The 19,113-nt window shown below is 42.3% G+C and overlaps 1 protein-coding gene across 1 annotated transcript in view; it reads left to right on the top strand.

Annotated features, from left to right (window-relative positions):
- TIMP3 (TIMP metallopeptidase inhibitor 3) overlaps positions 1–14,508 on the top strand; it is a 59,237-nt gene extending 44,729 nt beyond the window's left edge. The window contains exons 3-5 of the mRNA XM_031938643.1: positions 8,657–8,768; positions 9,310–9,431; positions 10,669–14,508. Of these exons, the coding sequence (XP_031794503.1) occupies positions 8,657–8,768; positions 9,310–9,431; positions 10,669–10,866 (432 nt within the window). The 3' untranslated portion in view covers positions 10,867–14,508. The remainder of the gene's footprint in view (positions 1–8,656; positions 8,769–9,309; positions 9,432–10,668) is intronic.
- The last annotated feature ends 4,605 nt before the right edge of the window (positions 14,509–19,113 follow it).

Raw genomic sequence — 19,113 nt, 5'->3', positions numbered from 1 at the left:
CTAACCCTCCATCCCACTGGAGGTGTAGAGATAATGTCCAGAGTGATGGCTCAGTAACTAAGAGAGAGTAGGGTGGTGTCATGGAAAGAGTTTTCAGCTGGGAATCCATAGTTCTGGCTTAGCTGCTAATGAATTGTGTGACTTGGTGCAATTCACTGCAGATAAGCTGGGTGCTTTAGAGGGAGGGATTTGGGGGTCCGGAACTGAGTGAGAGTCCTGCTGCATTTCTTGACTGATACTTAGATCACTAGACAGCTCTCTGGGACCAAAAGTCAGAGAAGGTGCCGGACTAACTTCACTTTTAGAGAGCTTTTTTCCTAAAATCACTGCTCCAGATCCTATCTATGCTGGGAACATTAAGGAAAAAAAATAGATTTTGCCCATAAAGGGGCTTTTGTTCCACATTTTATATACTTGGCTTACTAAGTTTTTATTTTTTCTTTGTTTATTCTTTAAATGATTTATTTTTAACATTAATTAAATTCTTTGAATTTCAAATCTTTCCCTTCTACCCATTGAGAAGACAAACAATATATTATTCATAGTGTGAAATCATGTGAAACATTTTCATACTAACCATGTTGTAAGAAAAAAAAAAAAAAGGAGAGTGAGATCATTTTCCATCAATGAACATCCATTCTCTCAGGGCAGCGTTTATCACGAGTCCTCCAGAATAGTCTTAGCTAAGGTGAGGCTTACTTTTAAATACTGATGCACTGATTCATTTTAAGAGGGAGTTACCTAGTATTGTCTTACTCTGTTGATAAATATTCAGTGGACAGCTACAAGTTTCCTATAGGGCCGGGTCTGTGTCTTAATTCCTTTTGTGACAGCAACTTTTACATGCTAAATGAATTAACAAAACTTTGCAAACCTCAAAATCCTATCTAACTGCTAGCTGTTATTATTATATAGATGCATACACAAACATTCACATAATTATTTTTTACTCTGGAGCTCAGATTTCATCATTGTAGGGAGCTCCGAGCATAAAACTCCCCTTTACCCTTTCAAATCAACAACTTCTCTGCAGCTTATAGTCATAAATAATTGTGATTATTATATAGATGTATATGCAAACACAAACTTTTTTTTATTCTGGATCTCAGATTTCATCATTGTAGGGAACTTTGAGCTTAAAACTCGCCTTTACCCTTTCAAATCAGCAAGTTCACTGTAGCTTCTAGTCATGAACAGTTGTCTGGGAACATGAAGAGATTAGGTAACTTTGTGGTCACACAGCCAGTAATGAACCCAGGGATTCTTGACCCCAAAGCAGGCCCTCCATTCATCCCGGCCTTTCTTCCCTTTCATATGGAGGTTTACAAGTAGCTGGTGAATGAAGGAAGGAAGAGCTGGGCTTTGAGCTGGCTAAATCTTGAAGGATTTAGATGTGGGGGGCTGGCAAGCCATTTTCAGAACTACTCTTTTCTCTCTGTTGGGTCTTTGTGAATGCCCTGGTGTCCATGCAACCACGGGGTGGTGAGGAGCCCTTCTGGAATGTATCCCTCCCCTCATGTTTAGATTTCACATAACCTGCCTCTTCAAATCTTATTTTTTGAATTTCTGGACATACCCATTGACCTCCGGTTATGTAATGTTGAAAATCCGCCCTGGCTTGCTTCCTTTGGCCGGACAGCCCTGTCTTGAGACTAGTTTATATCTTTGTAGAAGGCGGCAGTGATGAGGGAGTGCCGGTGTGGGGGCTGGTGTGGGGAATTGGGAAACAACAAACTGAGAGCTCCCGCCTCTCCCCTTTTAAAGGCCTTGGCAATGGTCATAGCAAATCTGAAATGAATTAGACAAAGCAGAGTGTCAGAAAATGCCCGCCCCATAACAATCTCCTTTTTTTATGAGGTGCTTCTGAGCCAGCAGCAGAACTGTTGGGAATGGGACAAAGCTCCCCCAAACCCCTGGGACGAGGGTGATCTCGGGAGACCTGGATGGGGGAGACACTTATGCTTCTTTTCCCACCACATATAGAAATGGAAATGGGTTGGTCTTTGAGTGAATCTGAGCAATAATAGAAAGAGTTCATTGCATACGTCGAGTGCTTTCAATCTTCCCTGGAAAGTCTCGGCTCAGAGATTGCTGGGCGTACCCTTTTATAGCCTAGCACGGTGGCTCTTAATAAATACTTGTGGATGACCACACCTGCATCACAGTGAAAAAACTGACAAAAACAAGGAAACAACAAATGTTGGAGGGACTATGGGGAAAATAGCCCACTGTTGGAGCTGTGAAGTGGTCTCCTATTCTGGAAAATACTTTGGAACTCTACCCAGAAAGTTACTAAATCGATTAATGAATAGGTGGAGGGAATGCTCACACCTTCTCATCAAGAGGTAGAACCAGAGGTTCTTAATCTGTTTCATGGGCATCTTTGGTGAATTGGGTGGTCTCTGTACCCCTTTCTCAGAGAGTCACTTTTAAATGCATAAAACAAAATATATAGGATTACCAATTCTCTTAAAATACATTTAGTGTGGGGCACAGTGGATATAGAGGACCCGTCCTGGAGTCCAAATCCATCCTCAGAGATTCACTAGCTGTGTGACTCTTGGCAAGTCACTTAATCCAGATTTCCTCCCTCCCAAAAATACAGTTAACAAAAGTAAATCTTTTAAAAGTTTACAAGAACCCCTGGATTGAGTACTATCAATTATTTCATAGCTTTGTGGTCTTGGTCAAGTTACTTTATTCTATTGCCTCAGTTTCCCTATCTTAAAAAGTTAAAACTTCCTAGAGTTATAACGAGGCTCACCTGAGATAACTTAATGGACCCTGGACCTATGATTTCATAGGCAGAGAACTCCCAGAAGAGCAAACTCTTTCTATCAATGCAGGTAGGCACCTGTTCTGTATCTCAGTTTTGGAGAGGTGCTTAGACCAAAATTTCTAAAACTGTGGGTATGTGATTCCATAACTGAGTCTGGGGATCAGGATATTATGATGTATTCCTGTGTACCTGGGATGGCATACAAATTTCTCCGGCAAAAAGGGGTTATGAGGAGAAAGAGTTTAAGAAGCCCTGGCTTAGATGATTTGGAGGTTAAATGACTTGCCCAAGCTCATACATTAGTCTATGTCTAGAGCAGAATTTGAATCCAGTTCTTTGGGGTTTTAAGACCAACTTTACCATTTTGTGAAAAGTGTGGGAGGGAACCTTGTTACTTTGTTCAACTCTTTGTAAGTCTTACAAAAAGTTTTGTAGCTCTTTAAGCCTCAACTGTTGTTATTATTCTCTAGCTTTGGGACCCTGCATTGAAGATCCTCTATTTTTTATAGACTTCTGTACATTATCTGCAAACTTTATCCTAGATGCCTGATCCCAGAAGCTTCTCATAACAAGGTTTTTACTGCCCTCAAATTAGAGAAGCTCAATTTGGAACCAACAGAGAAAGAAAATCTGTCTTCCTCTTCCCCATCCTGTTTCCACCTGCTCTTCTCCTGAGTTATTTCACCATCATTTAAAGAGCATGAAATAATTTGGCATTAGCTGACTGAGAACCATCCAGGGTCTAAGTGACTGTGGGAAAGCCTCTTTCTCCCCATCTAGAAAATGAGTAGGTGGGCTTAAATGACTTCCGGCACTAAATCTATACCTTAGGTTTGAATCTTACTACTTCCACTCACAGTCTTGCAACTTGGGTGGCCTTTCTGAGCCTCAGTTTTCCTATTTGTAAAATGAAGGGGTTCGTCTCAATGACCTCAAAGGTCCCTTCTCATATTAATAGGGAATGAACAGAGTTTGGCTGCAGTCCACTCACCAGCCACTTAGCACTTCCTCTGTGACTTTTGCCAAGGGTGTATCAGAAAAAAAAATTGTCAGAGGAAAGACAAGTCCCATGTGGGTGTTGGCAGGAGCTTGGGCCCTGTCTGCAATCGCTTTGTTCCATTGGATTAGTGAGTCTGCCCCAGAGTTAGGAAGGGTGATGAAGGGCTCCCTCCCTGCAGGATTAAATGGAGTCTGAACATGGGACTTTATATTTTCCAGCAGGAGGGTGGTCTTGATATCTCCCTAAGCAGAAATAGCAGAGATTTTCTCCATGAAAATCTCTTCTAGTCTTGCTGCTTCCCTTTTGCTAGTTCTGACTATTTCTCCACTTCCAAAACTTCATCTGGGAGGGACCTTGAGGCAGTGACAATTTCCCTGGGTCTCAGTTGCCCTATTTGTAAAAATCATAGTGTTGGTCTATATGCTCAGAGTCTCTTCCAGTTACAGACCTTTAGTCATGTAGCATCTCTTGTTCTCTGTGTTTTCATCTTTAAAATTGGTTTAGATGGCCTGGGGGGGACCTTTTCACTCTAAATCAGTGGCCATAAATATCTGTAATCAGATATCCTGGAAAGGGCAGATGATGTCTCGGTGGCAAGGGTCAAGAATTTGGGGGGAATCAGGTTGGCTGTGAAACCCAATCTGGTGATTAGTTGTGTCTCAATCCGAGGGTTCGTGGGGCAGGTGAGAGTGATGGCTGCCAGGAGGTGTAGCCCTAATCTGCCCAAGCCTTTATCTCTCCCAGAAAGACCGTGAGAAAACGGTCCCCTTTGCTGGGAGCTGTTGTTCTCTGGAAAAGTCTCCTGGGCCTTTGGTTGTGGGAGGGGCTGCACGTGTGGGACAATGTGTCCAGGCTGGACTGTGGGGCTGTCCCAAGGAGCAGGACACTGACTCATGCATTTCACCCTGACCTTGGGCAGGAAGGCCCCCTGGGCTAATCTGTTTGGCTCTAACTGTGCTGGCTTCCTTCCTTCAGCCTTTTCTTTGAGCAAACATATAATTATAATAAATAATAAATATATAATATCTATAAGAATGAATCTCTTTCAAAGTTTGACCTTCCTTCTGGGCAGCCCCCCCTCAGGTGCCAGGGATCTACCCCATCCTATACTGGCTCCATCGTTGGACCCATTCCAGATGTAGCTTTGGTCTGTCCCTTTCAGCCTCATTTTCCTGATCTAAAAAAAAATGGTGCTGGTAACTACTTGTGTTTTCCTACCCTTGGGACCCTTGCAGAGAGGGACTCTGTAAACATATCCCTTGGAGAGTAGGTAAGACCTACTTCTTCTGATAAAATGTAAGCTCTTTGAAGGCAGAGGTTGAATGATTTTTTTGGTCTTTGTAGTCCAGACAAGAAATGACTTTTCATCTGTTTAATCTGGGGCGCATAGTAGGTGCCTAATAAATGCATGTGGGATTGATTTTTATCTCAGTATTTTTATTCTATGTATCTTCCTCTTTCTCTAGCTAGAGATTTTATATATATGTGTGAATATATAAGCAAAAATATGTAAACATATAAAATACATATGAGAGAATTATAAATATATTCATATATATTTATAATTAAGGACCTCAAAATACTTCTCTTCCAATCCTTCCCAGTCTCCTCAGCATCATCCTTGAGGTAAGGGCTCTCTAACCCCACATATCTACAGCACCCCTCAGATCATCCCCTTTTCTCCACTTCATCTTCTCTCACTTGGACTATTGTAAACTATCCTCTCTGTCTCCAGGATCCACTAATCCATCCCCTTGGCATTTAATTTGCAATACCTTAGGGTCTATAAAGCACTTTCCACATACAATCCTTTTGTTAGGTTGAAGAAGCATTATTATCATCATCTCCATTTAACAGATGAAACAACCGAGGTTCAAAGATTTCAGCTGAATTCAACAAGTCCATGGTTTTACTGCCAGCTCCTGTACTCCTTGAGGGCACAGTCGGCACTTAAATCATTTTGACTTGACTTGTTCCAAGTCCTAAAGCTTAAATAGAGGACTCCTGCCTGATTCTTTGCAATACAGGTTTATTATTTTCCCCCATAATAATAATGATATTCCATGTCACATGGAAATGACATGTCAAGATTTGGCCACGTTTCCCAAGGAGTAGAAAGGGGTCATTGCAGCCCAAAGCTGCAGTTCCCCGGACCCTCTATCAAGACCAAACCCCTCCAGCCCACTTTCTGGCACGGAAACCACGAGTGCAGACAGAGAGGGAGCATGAAGCTGCTTTTGATGAGACACCCATGAGGTGATGTCTGGTTTGTATTAATTAGCATAAGCAAATTAATAGCTCTTGCCAGAAAAGCCAGAATAGAGACGTTGTCCTATTATAAACAACAGTTCACTGGAGACCACCATGGGCTGTAAGGGAAGGGGATTGGGTAATGGCCATAGTGCTCTCCTCAGCTCAGCCCTTGGGAACTTGGCCCGGCGGCCCCAGTGCCCTCCTGACTTCCCTCTGCCCCTCAGTGGATAATGAACTGGGGTTCATTAAATAGGTGAAAAGTCATTTCTCGTCTGGACTAGATGGATATTAGGTACAGGGAGAACAACATCCATTTCAGCATCTGTGATCTTTAAAAGGCATTTAATCCCAGAGGCTGCCATCTTCAGAATGAAGAGGCTAGACTCCATGACCTCCAAAGACCCTCTCTATAACCTAAATTAAATTAAAGATGGGGTTGTCTAGTTTCTGGAGGTGAAGGAGACATTGGGGAGAATTAGTTGGCCTGGGTTTGGAGCACAATTCCAATTGTTTGCTTCTTGGGGGAGTATATACAGTATAACTATATCCCTAAGACTAGAGAATGGTTTTCTAATGCTGAGTTTGTGAAATCTTCCTCTGGGACATTGAACAGTGAGTCAAAAAGTCTCCATGTTCTTCCCTCTGGAGTTCCCAAAAAACAAATGGAATCTCTCTTCAAAGTAACACCCTTTCAGGTTCTCAAGGACAACTGAGCTCACTCAGTTCCTTCAACATCCATATGGAATAGACTTTCCTGGCCGCCCTCTTCTGGGCTTTAAGTTTATCAGAAAAAGAGGGTGACCTACCATGACTAATGAAGAAATATGTTGAACATGATTGTCCATGTATAATCTATATCAGATTGCTTGTTGTCTTGGGGAGGGAGAAAAATTTCAAGCTCAAAATCTTGCAAAGATGAAAGTTGAAAACTATTTTTACACATACATGATGAAATTTAAATACTATTAAGTAAAAAAAGGCAGGATGCCCCAAATGGCTCTTGACCATCTATCTGGTAAGGCCTTCAGATGCTACTCCCCAAATTCTTTGTTTTCTGTCTCACTTGCCTCTCCATTCTACTGTGTCAGCTCCCAAGAGTTACGTACTCAATGATTCAGCCCTGAAGAATCGGCATGTTCCATGAGACATCGAGTGTTGACAGGAATTTGACAAATCCAGCTGTTCTCTCTTTTGGATTACTGTGGGAACCTGAAAAGCGTGGTGGCTGTGGGCTGGTGCTTGTGGCCTAATGAAGTAATCTTTTTTCTAGACTGGATAGATGAATGAAAGATTTAATAAGTCCTTACTGATACAAGGCACTAAGTGATGATTCTGAATTGGAGGACCTGAATAGGAATACCCTTAATGTACCACTGGTTCCTCACTCTGCATCCGAAGACCTTTACTGATGGAGAGCCCAACACCTCCCACACAGCTGATTCCACTTTTGGACAGCTCTCATTGTTAGGATGATTTTTCCTACTTTAAGCTGAAATTTGCCTCTCTGCTACTTCTATCCATTGCTTCAAATTCTGTTTTCTGGAACCAAGCAGGAAAAAAAAAAAAACGAATCCCACTTCTATGCATTTGAAGAGAACTTTCCTTTCACCCCAAGTCTTGTCTTTGCCCAGTTAAAAATTACCCCTTTCCCTCAAAGTATTCTTCCCAACACATTTTCTTAAGATCTCCATTCATTATCCGGGTCACCAAAACCCTTCCTAAAGTGGGGTACCTATTTTCTTTCTCAAAAAACATTTGGATACTTACTCTTTGTGGCCTTTGGAGAGACAAAAACATTATTTTAGCCAGCAAGGAATTCACATAATTGTAGGGAATGATGGGGAATAACTAGGTATTATAAATAACTAGAAGGTCCATTAGCTTGAAAGGGAAAGGGTTGGTTATTGGACCAATCTGTTAATATACAAACAAAAGGTATTGGCAAAACTCATTTAAATTGTTTTTTAAATGGAACCCAGTATTTCAGGTGTACCTCAGCGTGCTCCTCTGTAAAATGAGGGGGTTGGACAGGTTGGTCTCTGTAGCTGTAGATGTACACTCCCATGGGATCTGGCTGGGATTTCCTCTGTCTTCTCAAGGGAGCTTCAGATTTCGGCAATCTTTTGAACATACCATTGACTCACCAAGAATGCCGTCTTTTAAAATCCTGGGATATTTTTGTTTCATTTCAGTGTTGGGCACTGAACAAGGAAAAATACCTATTTTAATATGGATTAAAACTACTTTTTTCTGGGTCTGGGTTAGAAGGAATAGAGTAGAGAGAAATGAGAGATTAATTAATGTCTACTTGGAGTGTGTGTGGGGGGGGAAGGTTCCTTTTTCTTTTCCAAGGTGGGAGACTATTGGTGAGGAACACTATTGATCAGTTTTCCTAAATTACTCTCTTTAATTCGTAATTACAAGGGATGACTCTTAAGGGGAAGGGGACAGAGGTGTATTGGAAATAAGGGAGACATAAAAAGCAAAAGAGGTAATAGGGTTTTTTTTACCCTTAAAAAGAGTAAAAGAAAAGATCCGTCCTCACTCCACCCTCCCCAAAGATTTCTGTTTTCCTCCAAGTTTCCCTACCACCTAACAAACACCCCCTTTTCCTTTCCCCACAGATGTACAGGGGCTTCAGCAAGATGCCCCACGTGCAGTACATCCACACAGAAGCTTCAGAGAGCCTCTGTGGGCTGAAGCTGGAAGTCAACAAATACCAGTATCTGATAACAGGTAAGGGCCCGGATTCAGGAGCGATCACCCCGTCCCCTGTGAGTGGTTATAGCCCCTGCAGGGGGAAGAGAAAGAAGGAGGAAGGACCCACTCAGGAGTATAACTGGGCCATGATTCCACCATTCACCCCCAAATAGCTCCTGACAAGGCAGGACAGCAGAGAGGGCACTGGGCTTGAATACTGTCTCACAAACTTGGTTGTGTAATGTTCAGCAGGTCACTCTCTCTGGACCTCAGTTTACTTTTCTGTAAAAAGAGTTCAATTGACTTCCCCAGTCTCCAATACTGTCTGATCCTAAAGGGATCATGGGTAGTATTGATAAGAGACATCAGAGGCTACCTTATTCAATGGACCCAGAGATAAGTGACTGATTCCCTCTTAGGCAGGGGAACTAGTGCTGTTTTTGGTTCTTTATCCCCAAAGTGTTAAAGTGTCTAGAGCTAGTAAAGCTGCATAAATGCTTGGTGACTGATTGGGGACCGTCAGCCAGGTTACAGGGACCAGAGAGGTGATGCTCCTGTATTCCTTCTCCTCCCCCAGGCCGCGTATATGACGGCAAGATGTATACGGGTCTGTGCAACTTTGTGGAGAGGTGGGACCGGCTCACCCTCTCCCAGCGCAAGGGGCTCAATTATCGCTACCACCTGGGCTGCAACTGCAAGGTAAGAGGCGGGGACAGGATGACAGGGGACCGGGATTTGCATCTGAGCTGTGTCTCACTTACCTCTGTGACTTGGGCTAACTTTGACATCTTGGTTTCTTTATGTGGGAAATAAATGGGTTAGATATATTGGATTATTTGCCATCCAGGGGAGGGGGGAAAATTTGGAACACAAGGTTTTACAAGGGTCAATGTTAAAAAAAATTATCCATGCATATGTTTTGAAAATAAAAAGCTCTGTTGCCTGAATAATCTCAGGCAAGTTCTTTCTTCTTGAGCCTCAGTTTCCCCTCTCTGCACATCTGTGTTTGGGGGGAGGAAGCCGGGATTTGACACATACTCAGATGGAAAATAGAACTCAGCCAAATACAAAGAATCCTACCTATCCTTCCATGTATCTTATGCCCACTCAGCAACCCAAGGCAAACAAGGGCCCTTTAGGCTCCTTGGCTGGGGCCCTTTCCCAGGAGGAGTTTGGGGCTCGCCCTGAAAGCTGAGTCAGAGCCCCGTCCATCCCCTGCCAAGGGTGAGGGAGAGGCAGGAACCCAGCTGGAGAGGAAAATCATACTCTTTCTGTCTCAGTTCTGACAAAGTGCTTCTGCACTACCTTGGGGGAAGATGGTAGAAATAGTAGAAATCTTAGATCCCCGTTTTACCGATGAAGAACAAGGTCCAGAAAGATTGTGATGTCATAGGGTTAAAGACCCCAAACTGGAAGAAATCTCAGAGGACGTCTCCAACCCCCTCATTTGACAAAGTAGGAAACTGAGGCCCAGGGAATAACTTACCGAGGATCAATTGATGATTCAATAACCATTTGCCAAGAACGAGAGAGACCTCAGAGCAATCAGTGTCAGAGCAGAGCCTAAAATTTGAGTCTCCTTTATGGATTTCTTGGTTGTGTTTACACTTTGTGTGTCAGATTTAGGACTAGACTTGGATTTGGATTTAGCAGCTACTAAATAACAGAGCAGAGACTAAAATTCGGGTCTCCCTTTTGGATTTCTTGGTTGTATTTACACTTTGTGTTTCAGATTTAGGACTAGACAAATTCAGAGTCAGGATGACCCCCGTCTTCCTCTAGATAACCCAGTGATCCCCCTTTGGATGCTGGTCCGTATAAGGTGCCAGCTGAGGAAGACCCGAGTCCAGAACCTACTGGACCGCATCTGCAACATGGCTGGGTTCATGGAGGGCTCTTCCCGTGACTCACCTGTCCCCCGTCTCTGTAATTTCAGATCAAGTCGTGCTATTACTTGCCCTGTTTCGTGACTTCCAAGAACGAGTGTCTCTGGACAGACATGCTCTCTAACTTCGGCTACCCGGGGTACCAGTCGAAGCACTACGCCTGCATCCGGCAGAAGGGGGGCTACTGCAGCTGGTACAGGGGCTGGGCGCCCCCGGACAAGACAATCATCAACGCCACAGACCCCTGAGCTGCCGTCTCTCCCCTTCCCCCTCCCCTCCCTCTTCCGGCTGAGCTTCCTTCGGACACTAACTCTTACCAGACGATGACAATGAAATTAGTGCCTGTTTTCTCGCAGATTTAGCACTTCGAACACTTAAAAGGAAAAATCTATGCCGTCATACTGAGTTTATTTTTAATCACATTTCCCTCCCCCCCTTCTTTTTGGCTTTGACATCACCTGTTTCCACCTGGGGAAATCTATGATGGCTTGCCAGAAATGAACAAGGAGAGCAAACTTCTTTTATCAGCGTCTATATAATCTATATTTTTTTAGGAAAACAAAAATCTAAAAACTATCCCGGTTGGGCATTGTAATCCCTTCTGTCCCTTCCCCTTGCTCCTTCCCTCTTTTTCCCCAGTGCACAAATTATATACAGACAAGGCATTTTCTGAAGGGAGGGGATGATGGGATGGGCCGAGATTAACAAGGAAGCAAGCAAATCCCGAGGCACGGGGGGAGATGGGATTGGAAGCCCCAATAGCCTCTTGGAACGCTTGTCTGCATGTACGATGGCCACGCCAAGGAGCGTGAAGTGAGGGGGAGCCCCCAGCCCCTTGCAGACCCCCCACCTTCTAGACTGCCCTGTTTCATCAGGGCAGAGCCAGGAGGAAACGTGCCCGCCTTTTACAGCCGACCAGGTGAAAGGCTCCTAGAAACTCTGTGATCTCTGTTTGGCAGGGAGCTCGCCATGTACATTCAAGAACTTTATCCCCTTAGCTCTTAGCTGGAGTCCTTTTAGAATGTTGCTTGGAGAACACCATTACCCAATTAGCTTTCAGCTCAAAGAGGGAGGGGAGGGAATGTATTTAGGTGCACATATACCTATAGCCACACAGAGCTATAAGCTAAGTTTTTTACAGGACACAGAATTACATTCAATGCTGTTGACATCCTCTTTCTCCCTGCCTTTTTTTTGTTTCAAGATGGAAACCCTGACATTCCAAGTTGTTGGCTTTTGATAGTAAAATTTTCAACTCCAGAGCCTTTAGAATCTCTCCTCCCCAGCTTGTAACCTCAATATGGCAGCTGGGGCCATGAGATGGGAGACGTAGGGGTGGGGAGAACAGAATCTGCCTTCCTCACTTAACGGAATGTCCCTCCCCTCATTGTTTCTAGCAAGGGCTGGATTGTACAGCTTCCCCTTTCCCAGTTTCCCTTTGCCGGACCCACGGTGGGCTTCTTCCCCGTCCCCACAGCCTAGCAAGTGGTGTTAGAGGCTAGAGAGGTTGATTTTTGCTGTTGGCTGAAGGGCTTTTTATTGTCTTTTGATTTTTTTTTAAAGAAAACTATAATATAAATTCTCTTATTAAATAAAATTATTTTAAGTTTTAATGTTGATAAATAGGAGATACTGAGAAAATGGTTGATGTGCATTTTACAGAGTTTTGGGGGTGGTGACATTTAACACAAGTTTTTCTTTTTCTTTTTTTTTTTAAGATTATAATTATTTATCAAAATGATTTTGAACCTTCAGTTCATTCCACTTTAGGAAACAGAGCTGCTCTGCTTTCTGGTTTTGTTTTGTATTTTAAATCACCAACAAGATGCTTCTGCCTGTACATACACTTATATCCCCTAACCCCATTTGAAATAATCCCCTGCCATTGTCTTTCTGACCTGGAGAGCATCAAGATAAGGAGATAACCATACTGCTGGAAACAACAGAGCGTGCCCACGAATAATTAAGACTTCTTGTTACCTCAAACTAGAGTATTTAGCTTTTGTGTAGCCCCCCAAACTAGAAATGGGGTATCCTGAATCCTAGTTTCCTCGAGACCCGAGTGTCACCTTTTTGGTGGCCATCATGGGTGATCTCAAAAAGATCATGGTAATGGAGAACTTCAGTAAGACCTAAAAGAAACAAAAAAGCAAATGCTGGATGGCCTCTAGGGAAGACGGAGACGATACTAGGGGGGATCCCACCTCTCTCTGACAGCTTCAGACCAGGGCAGAGACAATGGGGTCTTGACAAAAGAAAAGAAAAAAAAAGTCTCTTGTGTGATGTCTAAGGGTGATTATCAAGCTTGCTATAAGCTACAGCTTTGTTGACTATATCTGTTCACTTAATGTTTAATTCAAGGTCATTTATGTAGCTGAGACATCTCAGTACTTCAAATTATTGTTAATTTTTTTGTTTTGTTTTGCTAAGTTCTGTGTTGTATGTAGGTTGTAATATCTGCACATTTTTTTTCAAAGCAAAACTAGACACTTCCCCTCCCCCCATATTCCACCAAATTTCATTAATATTTTGAAAAGTAAAACATTTGAAGTGTAGAAAGCCAGACTGGCAAAAAATGTGGAGGATCAGAGAGCAAATAACCCTTTGCTTCCATGGGAGAAGGGACATTTGATTTGGGGATGCCCTTGGGTGGCAAGAATTTTTCTGGTGGAAGAGAGTAAAAAGAGAACAATCCAGGCCAGAAAAAACTTTAAAAAGAGTTGCATGACTGGTGAAAACATGGGATATTGTCCTATGGATGTAAAAATAAATCTGGAGGAGGGTGGCTCTGGATTGAGCTATTTTCCTCCCAGGAGCATCAGAAGTTTGTTGGCTCTCCTGGCCTTCTCTTTCACTCCCAACCTACCCATTAGCAATACCCAGAATCCCGCCAGATCAGGAATTTGATTTCAGAGGCGGTCATCCTACCTGGCCGGGTGATGTCCCTTTTCCCTCCTCTCCAACGCCAAACCACGATCATGGCGGTTCTGGAGATGATCAGTGCAAGATCCCCACAGCTTCATCTTGTTCACTTTCCCTGATTCTTGGGAAAGGACCAATTGGACCAGGGGAGGGGAGCTAGAAGCCAACAGCCAATTGGAAACATACTTCCCAACAGACACGAGAGTCTCGCCTCTTTGGAATGATTTGTCATCCCTCCGTTCTCTCCACCTCATTCACGGACACCATCAGCTCTGGCAGGGGTGGAAGGTGGAGTCAGGTAGGGTAGTGCCCGAGAGTCTTTGCTTCTGGCTACTTCTTGAAAAAAGAAAAGGTCCTCTGGGTAGCTGAAAGGGAGACAGGAGTCAACCTGTGCAGGACTTTGGCCCAATGAAAGACAGAGCCATGGGGGAGTTGAGCAGACCTAAAATCGAGAGCTGGAAAGAGCCTTCAAGGTCATCTTGTCCAATCCTCTCTTTGCAGAAGAGGAAAGTTCAGTGATTGCCCCAAAGTGACAAAGCAGGGATTCAAACCCAGGTCCTCTGATGCTGGATCCAGCCCTGTTTCTGCTTTACAGAAGCTTCTCAATTAGAGCCCCCTCTCCTGCCTCGGTCAAGAGAAAAAGAACGAGATAGAGGGAGTAGATTCTCTGGCACTGATCAAGCCCTCCGAATGGCACCCATGGGCATCTAAACTGTCTCCAGCCCTTCGGTGTAGCCAGTCTGCCGTCCTCATGTTACGGGAGGGAAACCACCAGGAGAAAACCTTGTCTGGAAGGAATGTATTTGTCGCTAAATTTTGTAGCACTGTTTACAGTTTTCCTCCATGTTATTTATGAATTTTATATTCCGTGAATGTATATTGTCTTGTAAGGTCATGTGGCATAATGTTCACTTTTTATAGTGTGTCCTTTATTCTAAATAGTAAAGTGGTTTTATCTCTATCACAAACACGGTCTGGTCTCCTCTCTGTGTTGTGTGTGTGAGTGGATGTCTGTGCCCTTCGCTCTGAAGTTCTCTCCCACTCTCGGGACCCGTGGGGAATTATCCTGTCCAGAGCAGTGACTAACCCCCTGGGATGGTCTGAGCCTCCTCTCCTCTGCACCGAGGCAGACTTAATCTGGAAAATCGCAAGCATCCTTCTGAAGGGGGGAATCATGGGGAAGGTTATTCCATAAACCCTGGCTGCATGGCTCAGTTGTAAACATCATCATATAAATCTCTCAAAGACCTGTAATCTTATCCTTCCAAATGGAAAGTCCCTCAACTGATACGGCTCACAGCCCATCTGTAATTTCCAATCTTAGTAAACTGCCTGGGACTCGGCACACGCCCAGGATCACACGCAGCTAAGAAGGGACCCAGGTGGGACTTGAGTGGAAGGAATTCTGGACCTGGACAAAGTGCCAGCTTGGGCACTCATGAAATCCAGGGTTTGTCCTTCCTACCCTGCCCTGTGTTTGAGCACAACACTATTTGCTGGCTTTTTCATTTGCAATAGGTGGGGGACAAACTGGATGTTTGTCCACTTAGTTCCAAGTCCACTTAGTTCAAGCATTCTCTATGCTATTTCTTGTGACTTCAACCACACCAAGATATTCTAGTTCAGCACTAAAGTTTGTACCTAGACCATGATGTCTTATAAAATAGTGCCTTTGGGTGGTTTTGAGATTGTGGACACTCAGAGAACCCCGATCCTTAGCTGTGACATCCCCCCCCCACATTAGGAAGCAAAACATCCCCCATTCACCCAAAGCTGACCATGAAAAAGCACATCCCTATAATATTAAAAAATGTATACAAATAGATTTTAAAAATACAGAAATCTGGAATAACCAGATCGTTTCAACAAGTAATAATGAAAGCTGATCACATGTACATGCCTTTGATTTGTTAAGTATGAATGCAAGTGGCTTTCCTCCAGATGGAAGTTATAAAAGAGCCGAGATACAGGAAAGGAATTCAAAGGTCCTTCATGGGCGATACCCACGTGAACTCAGCCACCAGTATTTTGACAAGCATCAAATGGTTGGATTTGCTTGTATATACAGAGGAATTTATTGTAGCAATTCAGGATCAAACTATTGCCACCAGAAACTACAGACGGGTTGTGCTTATGGAACTCAGACCTCGTTTATGACAGGAAAAGGGGAAGATGGTTGAACCCATTATCTGGTGGCTGTGTAAACTTAGCACCTACTGAAAAACCAGGTACAGCATGATCTGGGGGCTGAGATTATATATCAGAGCACTCTCTCTTTTTATGTTATTATATATATATATATATATATATATATATAGAGAGAGAGAGAGAGAGAGAGAGAGAGAGAGAGAGAGAGAGTTATATATTATAACATATACAGGCACACTTATATGTGTATACATGTGTATTTATATAAATATAAAATTACATATCTGAGGTCTTTCATGGACAGACTGATGATAATTATATCTCTATACTACAAATACAGATCTCAAAATATGTTGGAAAATTCAATTAAGAAATGTCTTGACTCAGACTATTAACAGAGACCAAACTGTTGCTCACAATTACCCCAAACATAAAATTGATCCATAAAAACTCAAGAACAACATTTTTAAAAAATGTTGCCCATCTCAAATAGTCCTGCCAAGTTGAATGAAATGAATTACTTTTGTAATGTAGAGACCTGGTCAAGGGGATTGCAATCATACAGAGACAAGCTGAAGTACATATCATTCTCATCATGATAAAGGTGCTTTCAGTGAACCTGCAGAGGAGGTCCTTAAAGGGAATACTTTTATTCAACTACAAAAATAATATTTATATACATGTGCAATAGTCCACAGAAGAGGAAGGAATAATGTTTTGTGCCAAGGACTCTCGGACTTGCAACAAAAAATGAATAATAAATAACCTTACAGGCAGCTGGGTGGTGAAAGTGGATAGAATAGTGGACTTTGTATCAGGAGGACTCATCTCTTCATGAGTTCCAATTCAGCCTGAGACACGTATTAACTGTGTGACTCTGGCTGAGTCACTTAACCCTGTTTGCCTCAGTTGCCTCATTTGTAAAATGAGCTGGAGAAGGAAATGGCAAATCATTCTAGTACCTCTGGCCAAGAAGGACCCAAATGGGATCATAGAGAGTCAGACATGCCTAAAACAACTGAACAACAACAAAATGGTTCATAGAACAGTAAGAATAAGAGCAATTTGCCAAGAGCTTTCTATGTAAACTCCATTGGCAAAAGATGAGAATGAAATAATAAGCATATAATGACAACAACAGTTACCACAATAAAATAATGCAGTTTGGAAGCTTTGCCTCTGGCATAATACTTGGGCCACACTGGGTAAAAGTCAACTCTGAGTTACAGAAGAAATGCCCATCTTCACTGGAAGAAGGGATTCCTTCCACTGAAAACTCTCTAATGAACTCCTAGTTTCCATTCAAAACCATAACAATCAATTGCATTTCTTTTCCTGTTTTTGAGAGGCAATCAGGTTAAAGAATTGCCCAGGATCACACAGCTAGTGAATGTTATGTCTGAGGTCACATTTGAACTCAAGTCTTCCTGACTCCAAAGCTAGTGCTCTATCCATTGCACTGTCTAGCTGCCCCTTTGATGGCATTTCTTTTTTTTTTTTAATAATAGCTCTTTATATTCAAAATATATGCAAGATAGTTTTCTATGTTCACCCTTGCAAAACCTTGTGTTCCAAATTTTTCTCCTTCCCTTCCCTCCATCCCCTCCCTTAGATAGCAAGTAATCCAATGTGGATCAATCCTTCTAAATATATTTCCACATTTATCATGCTACACAAGAAAAATCAGATCAAAAAGGGGGAAAAAAATCAGAAAAAAGCAAGCAAATAATACCCAAAGTAAAAATGCTATGTTGTGATCCACATTTAGTGCCCACAATTCTCTCTGGATGCAGATGGCTCTTTCCATTTGATTGCATTTCTAAAGCACCTTAATGGTTACAAATAGGTATTATCTCACTGGTTTCTCACAGATAACGTCCTTCCAATTCCTATTACACAGATAAGGCTGGTAGAGATTTCTCAAAGTCTCATGGAAAATTTCCCAAAGTTACACAATAATGCTCTGACAAAGGATTTGAACTTGGGTCTTCCTGGCTCTATGGATAGCATTCAAATCACTTTGTTCTTCAACTTCTCTGGGAAGAAAGTTAGATCAATCCATATATAAGAATAATAGAAACCAGCTCTCCATCCCAATACCAGGCATTCTATTGGTAACTTTTAACAGTTTTGTCCAGCTAGAGAACTAAGATCTCTATCCACGATATGGAGCATCCCCAATGACTTGAGCTCATACATAATAAGCTGTAAGTGCTTGGTCCCAAGTTCTCAGTCCCAAGTACTTATTCCCGAGTCCCTTTTAGAGCATCATTAGTATCCAGTGGGGAAGAAAGAACCAATGTTTTACTTTTGCTTTCCTGTAAGATAATTGTATATTTTAAACATCAAAGGAGGAACAGGTCTCCTCATCACTCCTTAGAGGTCTTTACCCATTTTCACTCACCACACACTTCTATGCTTGGCTTTGGATTCACACAGACAAGGACTCTCTTTGCCCCGCTGAGAACTCAGATACAAAGAAATGGCTGCCTGCATTTACCACTTGACCTGCCCCATGGCATTTAACCCAAAGAGATCATTATTTTCTGGGGAAAAAAAATGAGAACTCTCCTCACATGATTTCCCAACACCTCTTTAGCTTTCAGTGGGTCAGAGGGTCAGAAGGAGCAAGAGAATGCTTTCTCATGCATACCCATCGGACCTCCTCCCCTCTGTCCCCCTTCATTCCACGTACAAAATGTGCTATTTGTATTTGCTAGGTAAATTCATCGAGTTCCCTAAGAGCCCCGTAGACTCCTGAACCAAAAGACAATTCGAGCAAACCGATTGTACAAACCATTTGCTTGAAATTGAGGGAAAATGTTTATTCCACTATTGGAAATTACCCTGAGCCCAGTGAATTAAAACTCTTAATTAACTGGGAAAATTCAAAGAGTAAGAACTTGGTAGGGGTTCTGAATATGGAGGACATCATAAAGTCTTCGAAATACAAAAGATCTCAAAGACCTGCTATGACCCCTTTATTTTACAGATGAGAAAAATGAGACTTTGGAGTTTAAAGGATTAATTAATTAAATTAAATAACTACTAAAAGTAATAAAGTAGTAAGCCTAAGAGGCAGGCTTTGAATCCAGGTGCTCTTATTACAGTTTTTTTTTTAACTCCATTATGATCTTAAATAAACCCAGTCTCTCTTTACGGATCCTTCGGGCTGCCTCTAGTGAACTAGCTACAGGATAAAATCCAACCACGTCCACTAGAATCTAAAGATTTCTGTAGTCTGTTTCCTTCTCTCATCTCCATTTATTCCCACCTAGCAAACCCATAACTTTAAATGGAATGGTTTGTCACCAAAAGCTTTCCCTTTGAGCCAGAATAATCTTTTATTTATTTACTATTTGTTTTATCTAATAATCATTTTATTTAAATATTTTTAATTTTTTAAAAAATTGTTTTAAATTATC

The sequence above is a fragment of the Sarcophilus harrisii genome, chromosome 5, assembly GCF_902635505.1.
Source record: "Sarcophilus harrisii chromosome 5, mSarHar1.11, whole genome shotgun sequence".
NCBI lineage: Eukaryota > Metazoa > Chordata > Mammalia > Dasyuromorphia > Dasyuridae > Sarcophilus > Sarcophilus harrisii.
The sequence above is the reverse complement of the archived record's forward strand: the minus strand, read 5'-3'. Positions and strand labels throughout refer to the sequence as shown.